At 45.0% G+C, this 20,072-nt stretch overlaps 1 protein-coding gene across 1 annotated transcript in view; it reads right to left on the bottom strand.

The window, feature by feature from the left end:
* The window catches only part of Fat3 (FAT atypical cadherin 3), a 615,276-nt gene that overhangs the window by 46,722 nt on the left and 548,482 nt on the right, over positions 1–20,072 (bottom strand). The window contains exons 14-18 of the mRNA XM_051155934.1: positions 9,435–9,824; positions 7,066–7,280; positions 5,230–5,367; positions 4,232–4,375; positions 481–678 (exon numbers count right to left, since the gene is read on the bottom strand). Of these exons, the coding sequence (XP_051011891.1) occupies positions 481–678; positions 4,232–4,375; positions 5,230–5,367; positions 7,066–7,280; positions 9,435–9,824 (1,085 nt within the window). The remainder of the gene's footprint in view (positions 1–480; positions 679–4,231; positions 4,376–5,229; positions 5,368–7,065; positions 7,281–9,434; positions 9,825–20,072) is intronic.

The raw sequence follows: 20,072 nt of genomic DNA on the forward strand, positions 1-20,072 counted from the left end.
CTGGATGCACAGTAGGTACTGTACCTGGATGCACAGTAAGTACTGTACCTGGATGCACAGTAGGTACGGTACCTGGATGCACAGTAGGTACTATACTTGGATGCACAGTAAGTACTTTACCTGGATGCACAGTAGGTACTGTACCTGGATGCACAGTAAGTACTTTACCTGGATGCACAGTAGGTACCGTACCTGGATGCACAGTAGGTACCGTACCTGGATGCACAGTAGGTACTGTACCTGGATGCACAGTAGGTACGGTACCTGGATGCACAGTAGGTACTGTGCCTGGATGCACAGTAGGTACTGTGCCTGGATGCACAGTAAGTACTTTACCTGGATGCACAGTAGGTACTGTACCTGGATGCACAGTAGGTACTATACCTGGATGCACAGTAAGTACTTTACCTGGATGCACAGTAGGTACTGTACCTGGATGCACAGTAGGTACTATACCTGGATGCACAGTAAGTACTTTACCTGGATGCACAGTAGGTACTCCGGGGACTCCATGTGCCGGAAGACCACTGCTGACCGCAGGATCCCATGGGAGTCCAGCATGAACTCCTCTTCTTCATTTCCCGACAGAATAGAGAAGGAAAAGGGAGGCCCGTTGTGAAAGGAGTCTCTGTCTGTCACCACGAGCTGTAAGATGCTGGTACCCACTGGCTTGTTTTCCTGTATAGAGGAGTGTTGAAAAAAAAAAAAAGTAAGTTAAAATTACACCTCTCATCACATCAAAAGAAATCATTATTGGCTGGGAGTACCAAGCTAGAACACCAGGCGTTTGACAGAAGGAATTCCCCCATGGTATTTATTATGTCTATTGAGGACAGGCTGGGGTTGCAAGCATTCTCTTTCTCATCTCGTCTCTCGCAGCCTCCTCACAGCTGTGCCAGGAGACTGTACTCTCTGCAGATGACAACACGGGCCTGTGGCTGAACAGGTTCCTAGGTCCCAAAGATGCAGCCATGTCTCACCTTCCATCACTTTCAGAACTGACTGACCTACAGGGCTCTATCAGGAACTCTTTCCATCCTTTGTGATGACCATAGAAATCCACTGAAGACCAGAAAGTGTCACCCTGCTGGTATGGGAAGGTCGGTCCTCATACTAGTTACACTGTGGCTATGTGGATACCCAACACAATCAGTGTCACATCGGACATTTGTGGGGGTGGAGGGGGGCAATACTAGTTACACTGTGACTATGTGGATAGCCAACACAATCAGTGTCACATCAGACATTTGTGGGGGTGGAGGGGGGCGATACTAGTTACACTGTGACTATGTGGATACCCAACACAATCACAATGTCACATTGGGCATTTGTGGGGGTGGAGGGGGGCGATACTAGTTACACTGTGACTATGTGGATACCCAACACAATCACAATGTCACATCGGGCATTTGTGGGGGTGGAGGGTGTGTGTGGGGGGCAGGGCAGGCATGTAAACAACATTCCAGTCAATTTGTAAAACCAAATGAGCTTTTACAACCCATCTCACCACATGGCTGTCCCATGTTTCTGTAGGGGAAGGAAGCAGACAGCACATTTATGGGAATGAGGAGGCATAGGGTCTTTGATTTCAGCAGCCAAAATGGGAACATGAAGATGAATTGGACCTTCTTTTTGGATCAAAGTTTATCTTCTTCATTTTGAAAGTACCAGATGAAGTTCTTTGTAGCCAGGGCCAATATTGTTTTTTTTTTTCAACCCTCTGTGTTTAGGCTTTAGCCTTAGCACAGTCTGGGTTTGATGTCAGCTTTCTCAGTTAGCCTGGTGATGCCATCAGGTTAAGGACCAAGTGTGCTTGGGTTCCAGAGATGAGGACCATGATATGTTATTCTGGCTGAGCAGCAAGGCTCATATCCTGAATTAGTTTGTTATGATAACTGTGTGTTGCTGAGCATGGTGAGTCACATGGTGATTCTAGCACTTGGGAGGCAGAGACAGGAGGATTCTTGTGAGTTTGAGTCCAGCTTAAATACAGAATGAGTTCTATGCAACCCAGGACATTGTGAGAGCGTGTCTCAAAAATTAAACACAAAAAGTTTTAAATTAGAAAAGAAAGAGAAATGAGAAAAGAAACAGAGTAAAAGATAACCAGGTATTGGAACAAGCCCACTATTCTGGGTGTGAGAAGAGAGGCAGTCTTGAGCGAGAAGTGAGGTTTCTGTTCTGCCACAACCCTGCCTGCTTGGTTACTGAGCTCCAGGCACTGGCTCTCTTTGGAGCCCACCGTGGGACCATGTCACCCCAGTGAAGATTTACTACCTTACACAGACAACATACTCAGCACCGCACAACAGAAGATTTATTGATTTGTTTGCTCATTCTCTGAGGGCCATTTCCTCCCCAGAAGAAACAGAAGGAGTGAGAGACTGCGTGTCCTTGGGGGTCACTGTCTAAGAAGGAAGGGTGTGAAATTACACACAAGCCCAGCCTGCAGAGGGAGGGGGCCCTGGCCATGTGCTCTTGCCGCTGATTTCCGCATCTGCGAACAGTCTGTCCAGCTGATGGATGCGTGTCATAAAACTGAATGGTGAGAAGGCAAAGTATGTCTTGCTTGAGGAGGGTGTAGCGTGGAGTGAGGCAGAGAGTGTCCTGGTAGGCCACAGCCACGGAGATCTAAGAGAAGGAGGAGGGGAGGTCCAGGGATGAAGGCGGGAGCGCGATCACACATGGGGCTGCCAGCTGCAGCAGTTGAGAGGGAAAGCAAACTATGTCTCTGGGAAGGAACAGGATTGTACTGACAAGGGGGCAGGGATGAGCAGACAGTGGTAGTGCTTGCTTCCTGAACATCTTGGCCTGATTTGCAGACAGCTCAGTGTCACTGGGGCGAAGGAGGCTACTTGTAGATAACCACAGCCAAAGTCTTCCATCTTTTCCCAAAGGGCTCTCTAGAGACCTAACCACTCTCATCTCACTACTTCACAAAACCCTGGGGAGTACCCGAGAGCCACCATGACACAAAACCCAGGGAGCTACAGAGCTGCTTCTCCAGGATTCCTGTGGCCCTGTAAGGGGTGACCATCGCTCGCTATGTCTCCAAGTCTTCCACACTCGGTCTGGGTCTCCCTGTCTTCCTAACCTGGCCTTCCAGCCTCCAGTAGAGAAACTCGGGTACCCTGCTCCCAAGCTAACTTTTAAATAGTATGCTAATGGAGAAGTCTGTCATTTTCCCTGAAAGCAGGACAACAAGTCTAAGTTATTCTATCCTGCAGCCTAACTTTAAGGAAGGTGGCTTTCAAGTCCTAAACAAAGTGCCATGAAAGGCAAATTTTAAGGAGTAGCTTATCTGTGTGGGATGGTTCATATTGACCTCTCTCCTCTGTGCAAAGAATACAAGGTTTCTTTTTTTTTTTTAATTTTTTTAAAATTAATTTATTCTTGTTACATCTCAATGGTTATCCCATCCCTTGTATCGTCCCATTCTTCCTTTCCTCCCATTTTCCCCTTATTCCCCTCCCCTATGACTGTTCTGAGGGGGATTACCTCCCCCCTGTACATGCTCATAGGGTATCAAGTCTATTCTTAAAGATAGCCTGCCACTGAAGAAAGACTATATCATGCGTTCACTTGACAGATTCAAGTTCAAATCCTGACCACTTGCCAGCTGCACGATCTTGAAAGAACTAGTTAAACTCACAGATCCATGGTTCTTTCAACTGTAAGGGGTGTGTGTGTGTGTGTGTGTGTGTGTGTGTGTGAGAGAGAGAGAGAGAGAGAGAGAGAGAGAGAGAGAGAGAGAGAGAGAGAGAGAGAGAGAGAGGTAGTGATGGGGATAGGCCACGTCCCCGGAGCATCTAACTCTATACAACAATTGTGGTACAAAGACAGGATACTTGCATACCTTCCCCAGGAGGAGACAAGTTGACACTGAATACTAATTAACCACAGCTTGATAACTAGGTCCCAATGCAATAACAACAAGAGGCAGTCTCTTGAGGCACCAGTGTCTTCATAGAAAAGCCCGGAGGGGCATATTTATCTTTTCTGCTAAGTGAGGACACAGCTAACAGTGGCTATCATGGACAGAAAGTGAGCTCCTGGTGGATAGGAGAGCTGAGAAAGCCTTGATCTTCTTTTCAGCCTCTGTTGGCGGTAAACTCCAGCTTTTAGTGTCTCCCACTTGAGGTTATTTTTAGTGAAGCCCCAATGCAAAGGCCAGAGCAGAGGGAGGAGGCTGAGCCACACAGGTAGAACCTGGCAGGCAAGATTGGCTTACCTGGATCACAGCAGTATAGTTGGCAGGTGTGAACACTGGGCTGTTATCATTCACATCAGAAATATCAATATTGACAGTTGTGGTTGAGGACATTGGCGGAATGCCGCTATCTGCTGCTTGAATGAGCAGGGAGTATCCCGACACCTGCCAAGGAACAGAGGTGACAATGAGGAACTGCAGGGCCTCCTCCCTTCTGCACATGCTCAGATGGCCTGGAGTGGCTGGCTGTGTCACCTTCACTCATATTCTGTAGACCTCTGCATCATCAACGCTGGGGCTGCATCATTCTCTGCTGGGGGTTGACCTAGGCATTTCAGGGTGTTCAGAGTTGTCCTAACTTCTGCCCACTGGGATACAATATCACACTCCATTTAGTCGAGCCAAACAAGAACACAGCCAATATTTCCTGTTCTTTGCTGAGGGGAGGGGCCACTGCTTTTGAGCTTCTGCCTGAGCCTTTGTTCAAAACCTCCACCATACTGCTGATCTTGATATTCCTGGCTTAGATGGTTAAATCACCTAGAAGATTCAATCTGTTTTTAAAGTATTAATGCTTTGACATTCATTTCTATATTTACTTAATTTTGAAAACACATGTTTTGGTCAAGAATAACAGTATTCAGAAATTAGCTCAGTCTTGTCCAGAGAAGTTTTCTGAGCTATTCTTTTCCTCAGGTGCCTTCAGGTGATCTTTTCCGACCAGGTCACTTAGGGCTGTACTTGCTAATAAAACCAGGGCACAGCATCCTGGTTGAAGGTGGTTTTCTTTCTCTGAGGGACTAAAGTTCAAGCTATGCAGAAAGGTACATGTTTGTCTTTTTCTTTTTCTTTTTCTTTAAGATCTCCAACGTCTGACAAAAACTATTATCAATAGAAAAGTTTTTCATAAGTTGAATGCAAATATCTTCCTGCATTTCCTTGCTAGTCGCGTGGAGCCCATGCCCACCAGCCCAATGGTGGTTAGCAGTGATGCTGAGGAGTGACCTAAACTCACTCACCCGTTCCCGGTCCAGTTTCTTCTTAACCTTCACAAGTCCCAAGGTTGGATCCACAGCAAATTCATTGTCCCTATCTCCACCCACAATGGAAAAGCGAATCTGTCCATTAGGCTTGCTGTCCACATCTTCAGCTACCAGCTTTGTAGAAAGGAAACAAAACAAAGACAATATATAATACAAGAGAAAGACAAAAGGTTGATGTTTGGGGACTCTGTCTGACAGTGTCCTAGGAACCCTGGCCTTCATAAGTACCTGGTGGAGAAGGTGATTGGTGGGACCAACAAAGGTGACAGAGGTATAGGACACTTACATTTCCTCATTAGTTTCACCTTCTCAGAGCATGATATCTATAAGGCCTGATTTTCATCAGGGTTTGATATAATGACGACAGACCCCAGGGCTAACTAGGAGGGTTGGTTTCATGACCCCTTTACGGTTCTTCAGATAATGGTCTCAGCCACTTGTCATGGCTCTTCTTCATTGCCAGCATGACTGGGTTGGGAATCATTTGGAGGCACAGCTCTGAAGACATTGCAAATGTTCCTAGAGAGGTTTAACTGTGAGAAGACACATCCTGAATATGGATGGCATCGTCCCTAGGAGTCAGGGCTCTAGACTAAATGGAAAAGGAGATAACAGAAACCCAGTGGAGCATCTCTCTCTGCTTCCTGAGCATGGACACCATATGGCCAGGCTCGTATTCCTATCACAATGCTTTTCCATCGTATAGACTGTATTCCCTCTATAATCACGGGCTTTGCTCACAGTTACCCTTTCAGTGTTCTTGTGCAAATCCCTGCTTCCCAGTGGGACTATACTCGTGTATTTCCTCTCTAAGCATAAGTCAGCTGTTCTTTAGTCATGGATTGACTGCCTCAGACTAGTAGGAATTTTATTTATTTATTTTTTTAAATTAATTTATTCTTGTTACATCTCAATGGTTATCCCATCCCTTGTATCCTCCCATTCTTCCCTCCCTCCCGTTTTACCCTTACTCCCCTCCCCTATGACTGTGCCTGAGGGGGACTTCCTCCCCCTGTATATGCTCATAGGGTATCAAGTCTCTTCTTGGTAGCCTGCCGTCCTTCCTCTGAGTGCTACCAGGTCTCCCCCTCCAGGGGACGTGGTCAAATATGAGGCACCAGAGTACGTGTGAAAGTCATATCCCACTCTTCACACAACTGTGGAGAATGTCCTGTCCATTGGCTAGATCTGGGTAGGGGTTTGAAGTTTACGGTCTGTATTGTCCTTGGCTGGTGCCATAGTTTGAGCGGGACCCCTGGGCCCAAATCTGCCTATCATAATGGATTGAGCTAGAAATGATCATAATGAGTGAGTTAATCCAGAAGCAGAAAGACTCAAATGGTATGTACTCACTTATATCTGCATACTAGCCCAATGGGCATGTCCCATGAATGTCTTCACTTACCAGGAAACTGGGACAGAGGGGAGGACATCCTATTGGGACTCTAGATGAGAGAAGCATGGGAGAATAGCAAAGTAAAAGGACCCAGAGGGTCCTAGAAACCTACAAGGAGTTAATTTTAAAAATCCATCCTTGTGTCTCCTTTAAAACTATACACTTCATTAAGGAAAGCAATTGCTTTCCTTATACCTTATACCTTATACCTTTATACCAAGGTATAAGCTGTAAGAATATTTCTAATACACAAACCAGAGAAGGAGCTATTGAAAGCCACTGTGAGTCAGGCATCCTTGAGGGAGGGTGCACAAAACTCTGAAGGGGGAAGTATGAATAAAGTCTCAGACAGACCTTGTTCATTTCTTCACTGCGAGGGTGGTTTGTCCCAGAAACCGGATGTTGCTGTCACCTACCAGAATGACAGAGTCCCCCTCCAAGGCATCCTCACTGATGACAGCGCTGTAGACATCTTGGCTGAACTGGGGAGCATTATCATTCACATCTGTGAGGTCGATACTGACGGTGGCTGCAGCGCTGAGGGCTGGGGTGCCCCCATCTTTAGCTTCTACCACCAAGTAAAATCTTTTGCATGTTTCATAATCCAGATCTTCCAAGACAGAAATACCCCCTTTGAAGAAAAATAGGTAACTTTATATTTGGCTAAAGGAAAACACAGGTCCCTTGTTCTATGGGTACAATGCTATTTACACCATCTGTAGCCAAGTTTGTATGTTTGGGAGCTTGTTTATTGAATCCCTGAAAGCATCCTAGAAGCCTGATGAACACCGTCGGTTAAAGCAGAGCTATCTATCAGAGACACTTCTGAAAAGATGAACAGTGTTTGCAGGTTTCTGTGATAATTCCAGACACCATTTCGGCAGCATGGAAGTCTCTGTGATACTAGAGAGCTGGACGGGGACAAGCACCCTGAGGAGTGTCTCTCCAGTCCCTGAGTGGATCCAGGGGAAGGCGAACAAGTGATGTGTGGATGTGACGGGAGGGCACTGCCCTTGTCATCACGTAATCACTCACAGCCAACACTGGATTGAATTAACTGCACAGCTGCTTTGCCAACTTATAATGCACCCATCTAAAACTGTTATGCACATGGGAAATCTCAAGCCAGGATGACACGAGGTAAAAGGAGCTGCCTGGAAATCAAAGAACTCCATGATGTCCATACCCCATATAGCCTAGTTCATCCCACTACAATGTTGTTTAAACCAAGCAAGCAGAACAAAAGAGGGCTGCTAGTGATGGCAACCACCAAGATGGACACTGAGAATGGGTCATCCCTCCTGTCCCATCCCTATATGGTAGTGATCCTGTGCAGTGCTCACAAGTTGGTAGCTAGTCACTGTGCCCACGGAATGGTTTCCAAGTTTTGTCTTTCTCTCACCTAGAAGACATTATTAGGACAAGCCAGAGGGTCATTTTTGGGGTATATCCAGTCAAAGGAGTCTCTAGGGCTAAGACTGCAGATAGGTTTCTTCAAATTATAGTGGAAACAGAAGTCGTATCTCTATTAAGAGCCCATTTTGATCCATAATTGAGTTTTTGAACCCTGACTACCCCTAGAGCTTTACTTACCTAGTTTAGTTTCACAGTGCCAAATTTAAACTGTCCTTAGCCACCTCCCTGTGGTGTTCATATACAATGGTTGTAGCTGGGCAGGGTAAAGCTAATGCATATCTTAGTGAGTGGAATCCTCATACAGTTTAATTTGAAGTAATGGCCTTAATATAAACACTTTCTCCTGGGAGGACCTGGCAATGCAGCCCCTCAATCAACACTTGCACCTTCTTTTCTTCAAAGGTACTTATGCTCCTGCATTTTAATGTTCATACATAGTAGTTATGCTGTGACAGGATTAGAGTGTGCATTCCTGAGTCAGAAAGACCAAAATTCAAATACTGCCTAATACATCTATGAATGGTGAATATCTAGGAAATTATTTAGCTGCTCAAAAGTTCTGTTTTTCTCACTTGGAAGATGTGAGTTATGTCCACAGATTTAATGGGATTGTAGAAAACTGGCAGTGTTAAGTGAATGTTGATGATCATGAGACAATCCTCTTTCTATGTATGGACTAAAGAAAAACAGGTCTCCTCTGCCAATTTTCATAACAGGCACATTACTCCTTGAGCAGTTCAGGCAATGGGCAACTGTCAGAGGCATGAGAAACTCACCTCCTGCCTGGGAAATGGGAATAGTTTTGACTATTCATGGAATATAATTCCTTCCTAAGGAGGCATACCAAAGGTAGCCTGAGTTAAGGTGAGTGGGAAACAATCCAGATAAATACATTCTGGATTAACAGGAACAACAAAGAACCCACTTGATGTGCAGATCATGGCCACTATCAGTCTTGGCTGCTGACCAGAGAGTGGCCATCTACCTGCGGGATGGTGGACGGAGTCAGCTCATCTTCTAGCAGGCTTCCTAGTATAGACGCATAAGGCCCAGGAAGAAGAGCAAAAAGAAAGGAGACACAAATATACCCTCATGCTTAAATGTGAAACCATAGCTGTTACTTAGGAGAGACACTGCTGGCCTGAGCCTCCTAACTAGATGTTCTGTAGCCAACTGAGGGGTCAAGACTTTGCCAAGTAAGCCCACAGCTTAGGACTTGGGATTTAGAAGGACCATTCTTGGAAACAGGGTACCAAGGTCTACATGCAAGCTCTGTAAGGGAGGCAGGGGACCACTTAGGCCCCACTAAGAAGGGTGACTGGGGTGGGAGAAGAAACAGGAAGTATTACTGGCATTGTTATTTACCAACCTGTCTTTGGGTTGATCCTAAATTTCCCTTGTTCATTCCCAGACCGGATAAGGTAAGTTATCTCGGCATTCGTGCCAATGTCTTTGCTGGTGGCAAATACAGAGAGGACTTGGGTACCAAGGGAAGTGTCCTCAGGCACTGTTACCAGGTAGTCCCTCCTCTCAAACACAGGGGGGTTGTCATTAATGTCCAGGACAGTGATGGTGACAGAGGCGAGAGAGGAGAGGGACTGCCCAGGACCCTGGTCTGTGGCCCACACGCTGACGTTGTACGAAGACTGTTGCTCTCTGTCTAGAGGCTGTTCCAGGGTGATGACACCGGAGGAGCTGTCGATGGAGAAGACCCCACTGGCTGAGTCCTCCAGGGAGTACACAACCTTCCTGTTGATGCCTGTAGGAAGTGACACAAGGGTGAGGGACAGCCATATTGTGTTTTCCTGACTTATGAAAGCCCCCCTTGTCTGCAGAGAAAAAGACATTGTAGAAACAGCTTTGGCCTTACAGAAACAAAGACTTCAGTCTGCAAAACATATAATGAAGACAATAAACACCCTAATTCTTTGATTATTATTAATATATAACCTCCATCACATTAATTTTCCATGAGGAAAATCAGGTACCAATAGATGCATGGATAACAATAGGTCCCAAAGACAAACAGACATTATTTGACCAATCACTTCGGTACATCTTCACTGAGAACCCACCAGGGACCACAGGAGGTGACGGGGGTCCTAGCCACAGATAAGAGTCCGAGACCACGTGACAGCGACCACGTGACAGCTGGGTTTCATGGGGGAATGATGGCCATGCCTTAGACATGAACAGGGGTCCTCCAGTTGCTGTCCATCCACAGGTTGATGGCCAACCGTAGAAGACAGGCACCATGCAGTGGTTTTCCACAGGACTGTAGGCATAGCATATAAGCAGCTTGAGCAGGGGACCAGGGGTGGCAATGGTAAGAAAACACTAGATCCCATCAATTCTGTATACCAGGTGGGATCAGGGGACGAATGTAAGGTGTCTGTTGAGCTAGGAGGGAGGAGGGAAGGAATGCCTTCTGATGCTGGAACTGGCTGCATGTGCAAACATACTCTTCCATGCAGCTGCAAAGGGGGAGTCTCAGTTGAGGGGACAGACATGGGAGAATCAGGTTTGGGGGGAAAGACCAGATTTCCCATGCTGAATTGAAGGTGGGCACTTGATCTTTAATGAAATTGTTAGGTAGAAGAGGCTGGGGTTCAGAAAACTGGAGTTACACTTTTGAGCACCATCAATTATGATTAATATATAAAACGATGAGACTGTTTGAGGCCACAAGGAACACAGAGAGAAAAGTGAAATCTGAAGGTCAGCAAGCCAGGGACTCTCTAGTTGAAGGTGATCTGACTCAGTGATCTTAAGAAATGTCATCTTGACATGGACTCAAACATAAACATATCAACCAAGAAATGCCCACTAGCAGATATCTGAATGATAGCTGCCTGAGGTTGTCTTCATCAGAAGATCCCAGTTCTTCCAATTGGGTTGTAAATCCAAGATTTACTTCAGTCTTTAGATCCCATAAGAAGGAAAAGTGAATGAATTTATTGGTTGAAACAGCTCCATTTTGATTGCAAAGATGGTCTTTGAAACAGACTTCAATGCAGCGTTTTAGTTATGTGTGTGTGTGTGTCTTTGTGTGAGTATGCACAAGTGTGTGTGTGTGTGTGTGTGTGTGTGTGTGTGTGTGTGTGTGTACCTATGGAGATCAGAAGAGGATGGTAGAGCCCCAGGAGGTAGAGTTACAGTGAGCTGCCCAATATGGGTCATGAGACTCTACCTCTGGTCCTTGACAAGTGCAGCAGATACTATTAACTGCTGAGCCATCTCTCCAGCCCTCATACATACTCTCAATAAAGAGAGTCATCTTTCAGAAGCCTTTGGCTGGGGTGACCATATGCAATGCAATTTCTGAACCATGAGACCCCTGGGTCACAAGCTTTTCTATGGAAGGCTTCATTGTGTGTTTGCTACCATGACACTTGCCAAGGAGGGCAGGCATTTGGCAGATAAGAACTGAACCTTTTGCTTCCCCCTGTACAGTTTCCTTGAAGAATAATTTCCTGGCAAGCCAATAAAATTAAGCATCTGGAAGGGATTTCATAAATTGCATTGTGCAGCTTTGACCGAAAGGCTGGGGTAAAGGGCTTGGTCTTGGTCCCATTCCTAACAGTCCTTTTTTTCTTTTTTTAATCCTAAGTTCTAAGTTTTGTCATCTACTTTTATTTCTCCTGCAAAACAATTATCCTGTTATCAACATCATGCCCCAATATTTGTACTCAGATACTGGGAGCCATGGTTTCAGGGATGCCTTCTTGCTGGAAGGGCTACAGGAACAAATCCTGCCATATTCATTCCCGATGTGAACAGGCAGATGAGCAGAAGGCATTGAGTTTGTTTCCTGAGAAACAGTTGTCTTGGTGGTGTCAGAGCAGGGGCTCTGGATGTTGCCTACGCTGATTCAGTGTTCTCAGGGCACACCATTCAAAGTCACAGAGGTATGTTTACAAAAACACAGCAGCGATTGACATGAACACACGCACACATGCTTTCAAATCACATCCATTCCCTACAGGTTTGAATTCCACCCCCCCAGCATATGGCACACAATTCTTGCCAACAAGAGAAGGGAACAGAAGACACAGAGCTGCCTCTCACGTGAGTATGTGCCGGGAGCTACTAAATTAATTCTGCTGGTGCAGCGGCCCTGGGCTGGTGGCCTGGCTTGGGCCTGTCAGCATCTTTAGGCATGAGGGACAACAAGTTAAGCCCTGTTTTCCCTGGATTCCTTGCTCAGCTTCCTTCAGGTTGTTGTAGGAGATCTGCTCATAGGTATTTCATCTCTTCAGACCCAAAGGCCAGTTTGATTCACTGTTCAGAAGCAAGTTGAATTAAGAGGAAAAAGAAGTGATGGCTCACAGCGAGGCCAACTGGAACATGGCTTTAATGGGGCCCTGCGCTTCTTTTACTGAAATATCACTAGAAACAACATGACCCAGATCTGCAGCTTTCTCCTCCAGCCTCCCTGTTAGACTCTACCCCTGTAAAAGGAAGATGCTGTTCTCCAACCCGTGCTGGCCCTGATGGAAGAGGGCTGCTTTTACAAGGTTCATATGAGTGAGCCACACAAAGAGCAGAGATCAGCTCCAGGCTGATTCTGTTCATTTGGATGTGATGACTAGGTACTGAGGCATTTCTGCTTTACTTTAGCAGAAAGCCACACTTCTGCTTCCCTAAAGTTGCTGACTTAAACTCCTCCAAACCCCACCTCCCTATACATTTTCAAATTCAGTCAGTCTAGTTGGTTCTATTTGTGTTTCTTGCGGACTTCCGGCCCCTCTCATGTGGTTGATGCCTGAGCCCATTGCTTCCATGAGCCAGAAATCCATTCCCTGCAACCTGGGCCATGAAGAACTGCTGGACTCGTGTGGATGGAAATAAAACAGAAGACAGTCACTATTAGGTGACTGTCAAAATTCAGTTATAAAGCACAAACAGTTTTATTGTTTCTTCAAGAAATAATATCTAGTGTGCTGGGATCGTTCCTAAAGAGCCCACCCAATGTCAAGCGACTAAGTTTTACATCTGAGGTTGCCTAAGGTATTAGCATCCGCACCAGCTTTGGAGAGATGGGTCAGTTGGTAGGGTGCTTGCCTTCTAAGCATGGGGACCTGAGTTCAATCCCTAGAACACATGTGAACACAAATAAATAAATAGACAGACAGATAGTCAGGCATGTAGCGTAGCAGAATCCCAGAGGCAGGGTGGTAGCAGATAGGATCCCATGGGTTCCCTGGCCAGCCAGCCTAGTCTACTTAGTGACCTCCAGGCCAGTGAGAGGCTCTGTCTCAACAAACAAAAAATGAATGATGTTTAAGGAATGACACTTCAGGTCTCAGATTTCTACATGCACACACAAAGACACACACACACACACACACACACACACACACACACACACACACACACACACACACACCAGCACAAAAAGCATCTGAGAAGAGTCCCCAACACCACAAATGTAATGAGATTATTTTGACCCAGGCTTTAAGGTGTGTAGATTCTCCTCTTTCTAAGAGGCTCCGTTAGCGGAAGCAGCTTCTGGGAGTTGCTTCATCTGCTCTGGTGTCTGATGCTGGTGTCTGCTCCGACAGCCTCGCTGTAGAGCCTTGATGGTGACACTTTTTGTGCTGTTTGTCACCTGCATCATCTGCCCTACAAGATCCTCATCCAATTAGTACCAAGTGGTTGTAAGCGGGGGTGGGGGGCTTTATAATGGAGAATGGAAATATATAACACAGGAAGAGATTATTTCAATACGTTTTCTTTGCCTTTGTAAAAAATATTTTTATTTATTCTTTGAAAAATCCATACACACATTTGATTTTGATGTATTTGATAATATCTATCCCTAACCCAGGATCCCCATCACTTCTCTCTTCTCCTGCCCAACTTTATATCCTCTTTTTTTCCCTCCTATGTAGCCCTAACTGTCCTGTAACTCACTATATAAACCAGGCTAGCCTCAAGCTTGAAGAGACCCACCTGTCTCTGCCTCCCGAGTTCTAGGATTAAAGGTGTGCGCCACCCCCCCCACCCCTTATGTCTTCTTTTATATTTATATTTTCCTTACTGAGTCTAATTAATGATGCCCATGTGCATGTGTGTGTTCAGCCATTTACTGAGACATGGAGAAAACTCCTTAACAAAGCTACTTCCCCTCCCTGTCAACCATCAACTCACCAGATAGTTATGGACCTCACATGCCTCTCCCACCTCCATACTGGACATTTTTTATTGTCTGTCTGTCTATCATTTATCTATCTATCTATCTATCTATCTATCTATCTATCTATCTATCTATCATCTGTCTATCTACCTGTCTGTCTATCATTTATTTGGTTCCTCTGGGTAACCCTGTTTTTCAAGACAGGAATTCCCTCTGAGGACCAGGCTGGCCTGGAACTCAGAGATCTGCCTGCTTCTGCCTCCTGAAGGCAGGGATTAAAGGCATGCACCACCACCCCTGGGCCTCATGCTGTGATTTTTAACTGGCTTGCTCTTGTGGCATTCTTGTGCAGCTAAACACAGTTCCTGTGAGTTCTGGTGTGTGCAATGACCATGCCATGCTTAAAGGGCAGCATTTCATAGCACTCTCCACCACTCTGTTTCTTACACTCTTTCTGACCTCTCTTCCCCAACATTTTGCTAATTTTTATTTCACTTCATCAAAGACTCCTAATTTACATGTAATGATAACATAAACACAGAACTCATGAGCAAACTCCCATGGAGCCAGTGCTTCTATCAAGACCAGGACCATCCCCATCACTTTAAGGTCCTTCATGTTTCATTGTCATCAGTCCCTGATACACATCAGAGGTCACTCATAACTTGCCTTGAACCAGCACCTCCTCAAACACTTACTGATGCAAACTAATCAGTGTTCACTATCCCATTGTTTCTTTTTGCTATGACTTTAATCCAGAAAAGACACTGTTTTCTGTCTTTCTCAAAGGACAAACTTCCTATGGTTCCTCCATTTGATAAAAATTTCCCAACTGACACTTTCTTGTTTGTCTGCTCTTGGTCCTGAGCTGAGGGAAATGAGCCCAGAGATAGCATCTCTACTTCTGGCGTCCCAGCAGCATGATGAGCAGTGGTGGTTTAGATTGTTCTCTGTGTCTCCCCATCTTCCCTCATGAAGATGCCCGAGGCATCACACTGGACAGACTGGCTAGAACTGACAGCCAGGTGGGGCTCCCATTCTCTCCCTGAGACTCTTGCAGGAAACTGAGCTTCTCAAAAATGTCACTGCTAAAGACTGACTGTCTCCATGCGGATGCATGCTAAGATTCAGCCCCTACTGTGAGATATTAAGAGATGGGGCATTTAAAATATGAATAGGGCATAAAATTCTGCCCTCAATGGTTAATGGTTAAGAGTAGATTGGCTATTTTGAGGGCTAATGCATCTGAGTGCAGGTGGTGTGTGCACTACATGAATGTCCTCTGAAACTGTCCTTGCAGAAAGAATTAAACAAGCTCAAGAGGACACAACACGGAGAGACATGGAATAAGTATTCTTAAAATGCAGGTGAGAGAATAAAGGACTAGATTTTGGGCATTGGAGAGGCTGCTCAGTGGCTAAGAGTGCATGCTGCTCTTCCAGAGCAGCCAAGTTTGGCTCCCAGCAACCATGTCTGGCAGCTTACAGCCACCTTTAACTCCAGCTCTGGGTAATCTGATGCCTTCTTCTGGGCTCTGTGGGCACTGAACTCATGGGCATATACCCACCACACAGAATTAAAAAATAATAAGAAAAAAATCTTAAAAATAAATGCAATACAGATAAAGAATTTGTACATAAAAATGTTGTTGAGTGGATGTTAATTCTACAGAAAAGAAAACCTGGTAACTGCTCAATTTTCTACAATGAAGGCCAACTGAATAAATTATGGCACATTAATATGCAGAAGGAGTGCATTGTACAATGTCAGTTAATGTAAATGGGTAGAGGACATGGAAATCTGCTTATGAATCACCATAAATAGGAAGATTATAAAATATCATTTAAAAGTTTATTTTTATGAAGAAAAAGAGCCAAACAGATTCCATCAAAATGTTAACTGTTTTAAAGTTGTTTTTCACATTTGCTTAACTTTCTAGATCTTATACAGTGGGCACATGACACTTTGTAATATATAAATGAACTATTAAAAAACCATGCACTCAGAAAATAATTCTTTAATACCAAATTTGGAAAGCAGCCAAGTTTTCAAGTGATTTTTTCCATCCTAGTTTTAATTCTTAATGCACATACCATTTGAAATAATTGTAGAAAATTAGACCTATATATTGTATAGGCTTTCTGCCCGGTGTTTCCATTGTTCATTTTAGTTCATCTTTGCTTAGAAAGATACTAATGCTACTTAGAGAATTGCTTTTGTCAAAGGCCCCATTATAAAGTTACTGCAAAGAGTATTTTTAAACTAAATTTTACACTTTAATTAAGGCAATTAAAGGAAGTGGCTGGCCTAAGATTTTCTCTCGTCTTCAATAGAAGGCAAATACAATCCCAGGGAGTCAAGGAGCTTAGACTTGGTGCTCCTGTTTTGTCTTTGAAATATATGTTGAGATAATATAAAATTAAACAGGAAGGTCCTATGATGGCATCCAGGAATTAGCAATACTTTTAGTTTAGCGATTACTGTCCTTACAATAGGCTTTCTAATGACTTCTGGCTTAAGTGCCGTATAAAAGCTTTTCATTGGGTGATGACTAAAGCTGCCACATTTTCCTCGGCAGAGCATCAACTCCCAGGGTCCGAGGCTCCCTTTGAAAGGTCCAAAAAAAGACTGAAGGCTGTCGTGTAGGTCAGGGAGATCCTGCCGGCTACAGCAAGCATCTCCTGGGTGTGTGCCAAATGAGTTGGCAGCAACTGTTTCACTGGGTCTAATGACAAGATTGTGGCCCCATCCCAAAACAAAACCTCAGGCCCTTTGTTTAGAAACATGAAGGCAACTAGCAGAACCACACCAGAGAGTTAAATCAGGCAAGGGCCCCTCTATGCAAGGGGCATTGTTCTGCTTAGACAGCATAGGTGACACACCCAGGAGGCTGGCCTCTGTGCTGTAAGAGTCCCTGTGATATGGAAAAAGCTACAGCTCCCATGGCCTGAGTTGGTAGAGTTAATTGTGGGTAAATTAATTTGTCCACACAGAGCTATAAAACTCTGTCTTTACTAGGTCACTGGACTTCTGTGCTACACTCTGACCCAACGATGGTATTCTGAAAGTTTCATACATGGACCACTGAAGATGAGCACCATTCTGGTTCATCCAGTCTTCACTTAGTCGTTCAGTCACTCATGTAGTTAGTTACTCAACACATGCCCAAGGGCCCCTGCTGCACAGTACACATTGAGTGTCCCTTAGCACTTCTATGTAACCTCAAATGTTCCCTTTTTCCTTAGGAGACAAATTTATACAGAATTGATTACTGGGATGGATGGGAAAGAAGTTCCTTAGAGGCTAAAACTGTGGAATTGAGTCACAGAGGCAGACCAGATATTGTCAGGAATGCTAAGGTGGAAACATGGCAGATAAAGAGCTTTGGGGGAGACACAAAGGCAATGGAAGTTATGGATGCTGAAGCTGCCATTTACACACAAGAAACCAAAGGGCTCAGTGTAGATGAAGTTATGTCAGGGCGAAACTGCCTGTTCTCAGAGCCAGCTGAGAGGTATCAGATCATTATAACTAATTATTTCTAGGGTAAGCTAGATACTGGGCCTAAGTAAATGACCAGGTAACTCAGCAAGGGGCGGGGGAGGAGAGAGAGAGAGAGAGAGAGAGAGAGAGAGAGAGAGAGAGAGAGACAGACAGACAGACAGACAGACAGACAGAGGCAGAGACAGAGACACAGAGAGAGATGGGAGAGAGAGACAGACAGACAGACAGACAGAGACAGAGAGAGAGAGACAGAGGCAGAGACACAGACAGAGAGACACAGAGAGAGATGGGAGAGAGAGACAGAGAGAGAGAGAGAGAGAGAGAGAGAGAGAGAGAGAGAGAGAGACAGACAGACAGACAGACAGACAGAGGCAGAGACAGAGACAGAGAGACACAGAGAGAGATGGGAGAGAGAGAGAGAGAGAGAGAGAGAGAGAGAGAGAGAGAGAGAGAGAGAGAGAGAGAGACAGACAGACAGAGACAGAGAGAGAGAGAGAGACAGAGGCAGAGACACAGACAGAGAGACACATAGAGAGATGGGAGAGAGAGAGAGAGAGAGAGAGAGAGAGAGAGAGAGAGAGAGAGAGAGAGAGAGAGAGGGATGGAGGAGGGGAGAGAGAGGGAGGGAGGATTGCAAGGGGTGGTTTGGAAAGGGTGTGTGAGTAGAAAGTGTTCTGTGATAATGGAGCACAAGAAACTCGCCAGCAGATGACATACAGCATGCCCGTCAGGAAGGCCTCATGCTGGGAAGAGACTACAAATAAGAGCTTCAATGTGCTCTAAAATGCAGGAAGTGAAAGCAAAAGGGGGGAGGTCCTTGGCATTTCTGTACAAAATGCCAAGAGTAGGGAGAAATTCTATACCCGGTTAGCTGTTGGCCTTTTTTTGAGGCTATGCCTGCACTGTTGTGCTGCAATTAAGGCCTGATCCAGTATAGCTGAGAGAGAGAGAGAGAGAGAGAGGGAGAGAGAGAGAGAGAGAGAGAGAGAGAGAGAGAGAGAGAGAGAGAGAGAGAGAGAGAGAGGCTGCTAACATGTTCATGTGAGTGGGGAGTGAAAGAAGGTGCTGTGGGCATTGGGTGGAAATCAGAATTCTGCACTCATGCTTCCTTAGGAGGAGTTACTCTCTCATTTGACAACTACCGTTTTGATCTACACTGGAGAGAAACTGAATCTTATAAAGGGTAATAATAACAGTAACGTGTGTCAAATGCAAAGACTCCTAAGCTGGGCAAGGCATTAAAGTTCACTGGAGAAAAGACTGACTCAGCCCTACCTTCCTTCAGTCTTCCCACGTCAGACGGTAGAGATGGAGTGTGTCCTGTTACTATGTTAGGCTGTTGATTTATTTAACCCTTTGTTTTGCATATCTTTCCAGGGGGTTTGGACACTGCCTAGGATTGTTGACAGACTTTGACAAGGGTGTGGAGGTCCAGAGTGTTGGGAGAACTTATCCAGATTGCCAGGAAAGGACAGAACTGTCATATCTAATCCAGTCTTACCCTAATGGCACTCTGGGTTCATTTCCAGAGTGTGAAAGAGAAAAGAAAGGATCAAGCTTGTATTGATCCACATACCCCACTGAAAGGACCCTGTTGTTGGAACGGCTTAAGGGGCCTTAGAGCCCTTCACTGTCCCCACTGAACAGACACCTAACTGTGAGGCACTTAACTTTGAATAGTTTCTCCGTCTGCAGGAGGGAGTACTAAGATCCTTTCCTTCAATAATGGGGGTATGTGTGGAAGTTCCTGAGGTCTCTGGAGAAAGGCTTTACGCATAGTATTACAAACACACACACATGCACACGCAGAAATGTAATTATATATGTGTATATGGAGAAAGAGTTTATTTGTATATGTGTACATGCTTTCATAGGTGTAGGTACTTGAATATAAGTCAGTGGTACATTTGTATGTATGTGTGCATATGTATGTGCCTCTGTTTTTCTCTGTCTGTCTGTCTGTCTGTCTGTCTGTCTGTCTGTCTGTCTATCTACCTATAGCATTGATATTGCAAGCATGTAGCACCCTGCCTAGCTTCTTAATCTAGAATAGGTGAAAGGCTTGGAACACAATGTCCTCCAGAAAATGGCTTAAATCTCCAAGTCCTCATAGGGGAGTTTATTTATTTTTTACTGATATATTTTGATAATCCCCCAGCCACCTTCAAAGATTTAGTCCTTCAGACAATATTGGAGCTTCGGGGAAGAAACACACAGGTCCTACATTAAGCGCTAACCTGTGTGGCAATGATTTGTAAGACACATCAGGAACAACATTGATTATATGATGCTTAAAGGAAAGAGGGGGAGTCAGGATTGAGTCTCTCTTGAAATATTTTCCAGAAAAAAATCACTGCGACATAT

Source organism: Acomys russatus, chromosome 14, assembly GCF_903995435.1.
Source record: "Acomys russatus chromosome 14, mAcoRus1.1, whole genome shotgun sequence".
NCBI lineage: Eukaryota > Metazoa > Chordata > Mammalia > Rodentia > Muridae > Acomys > Acomys russatus.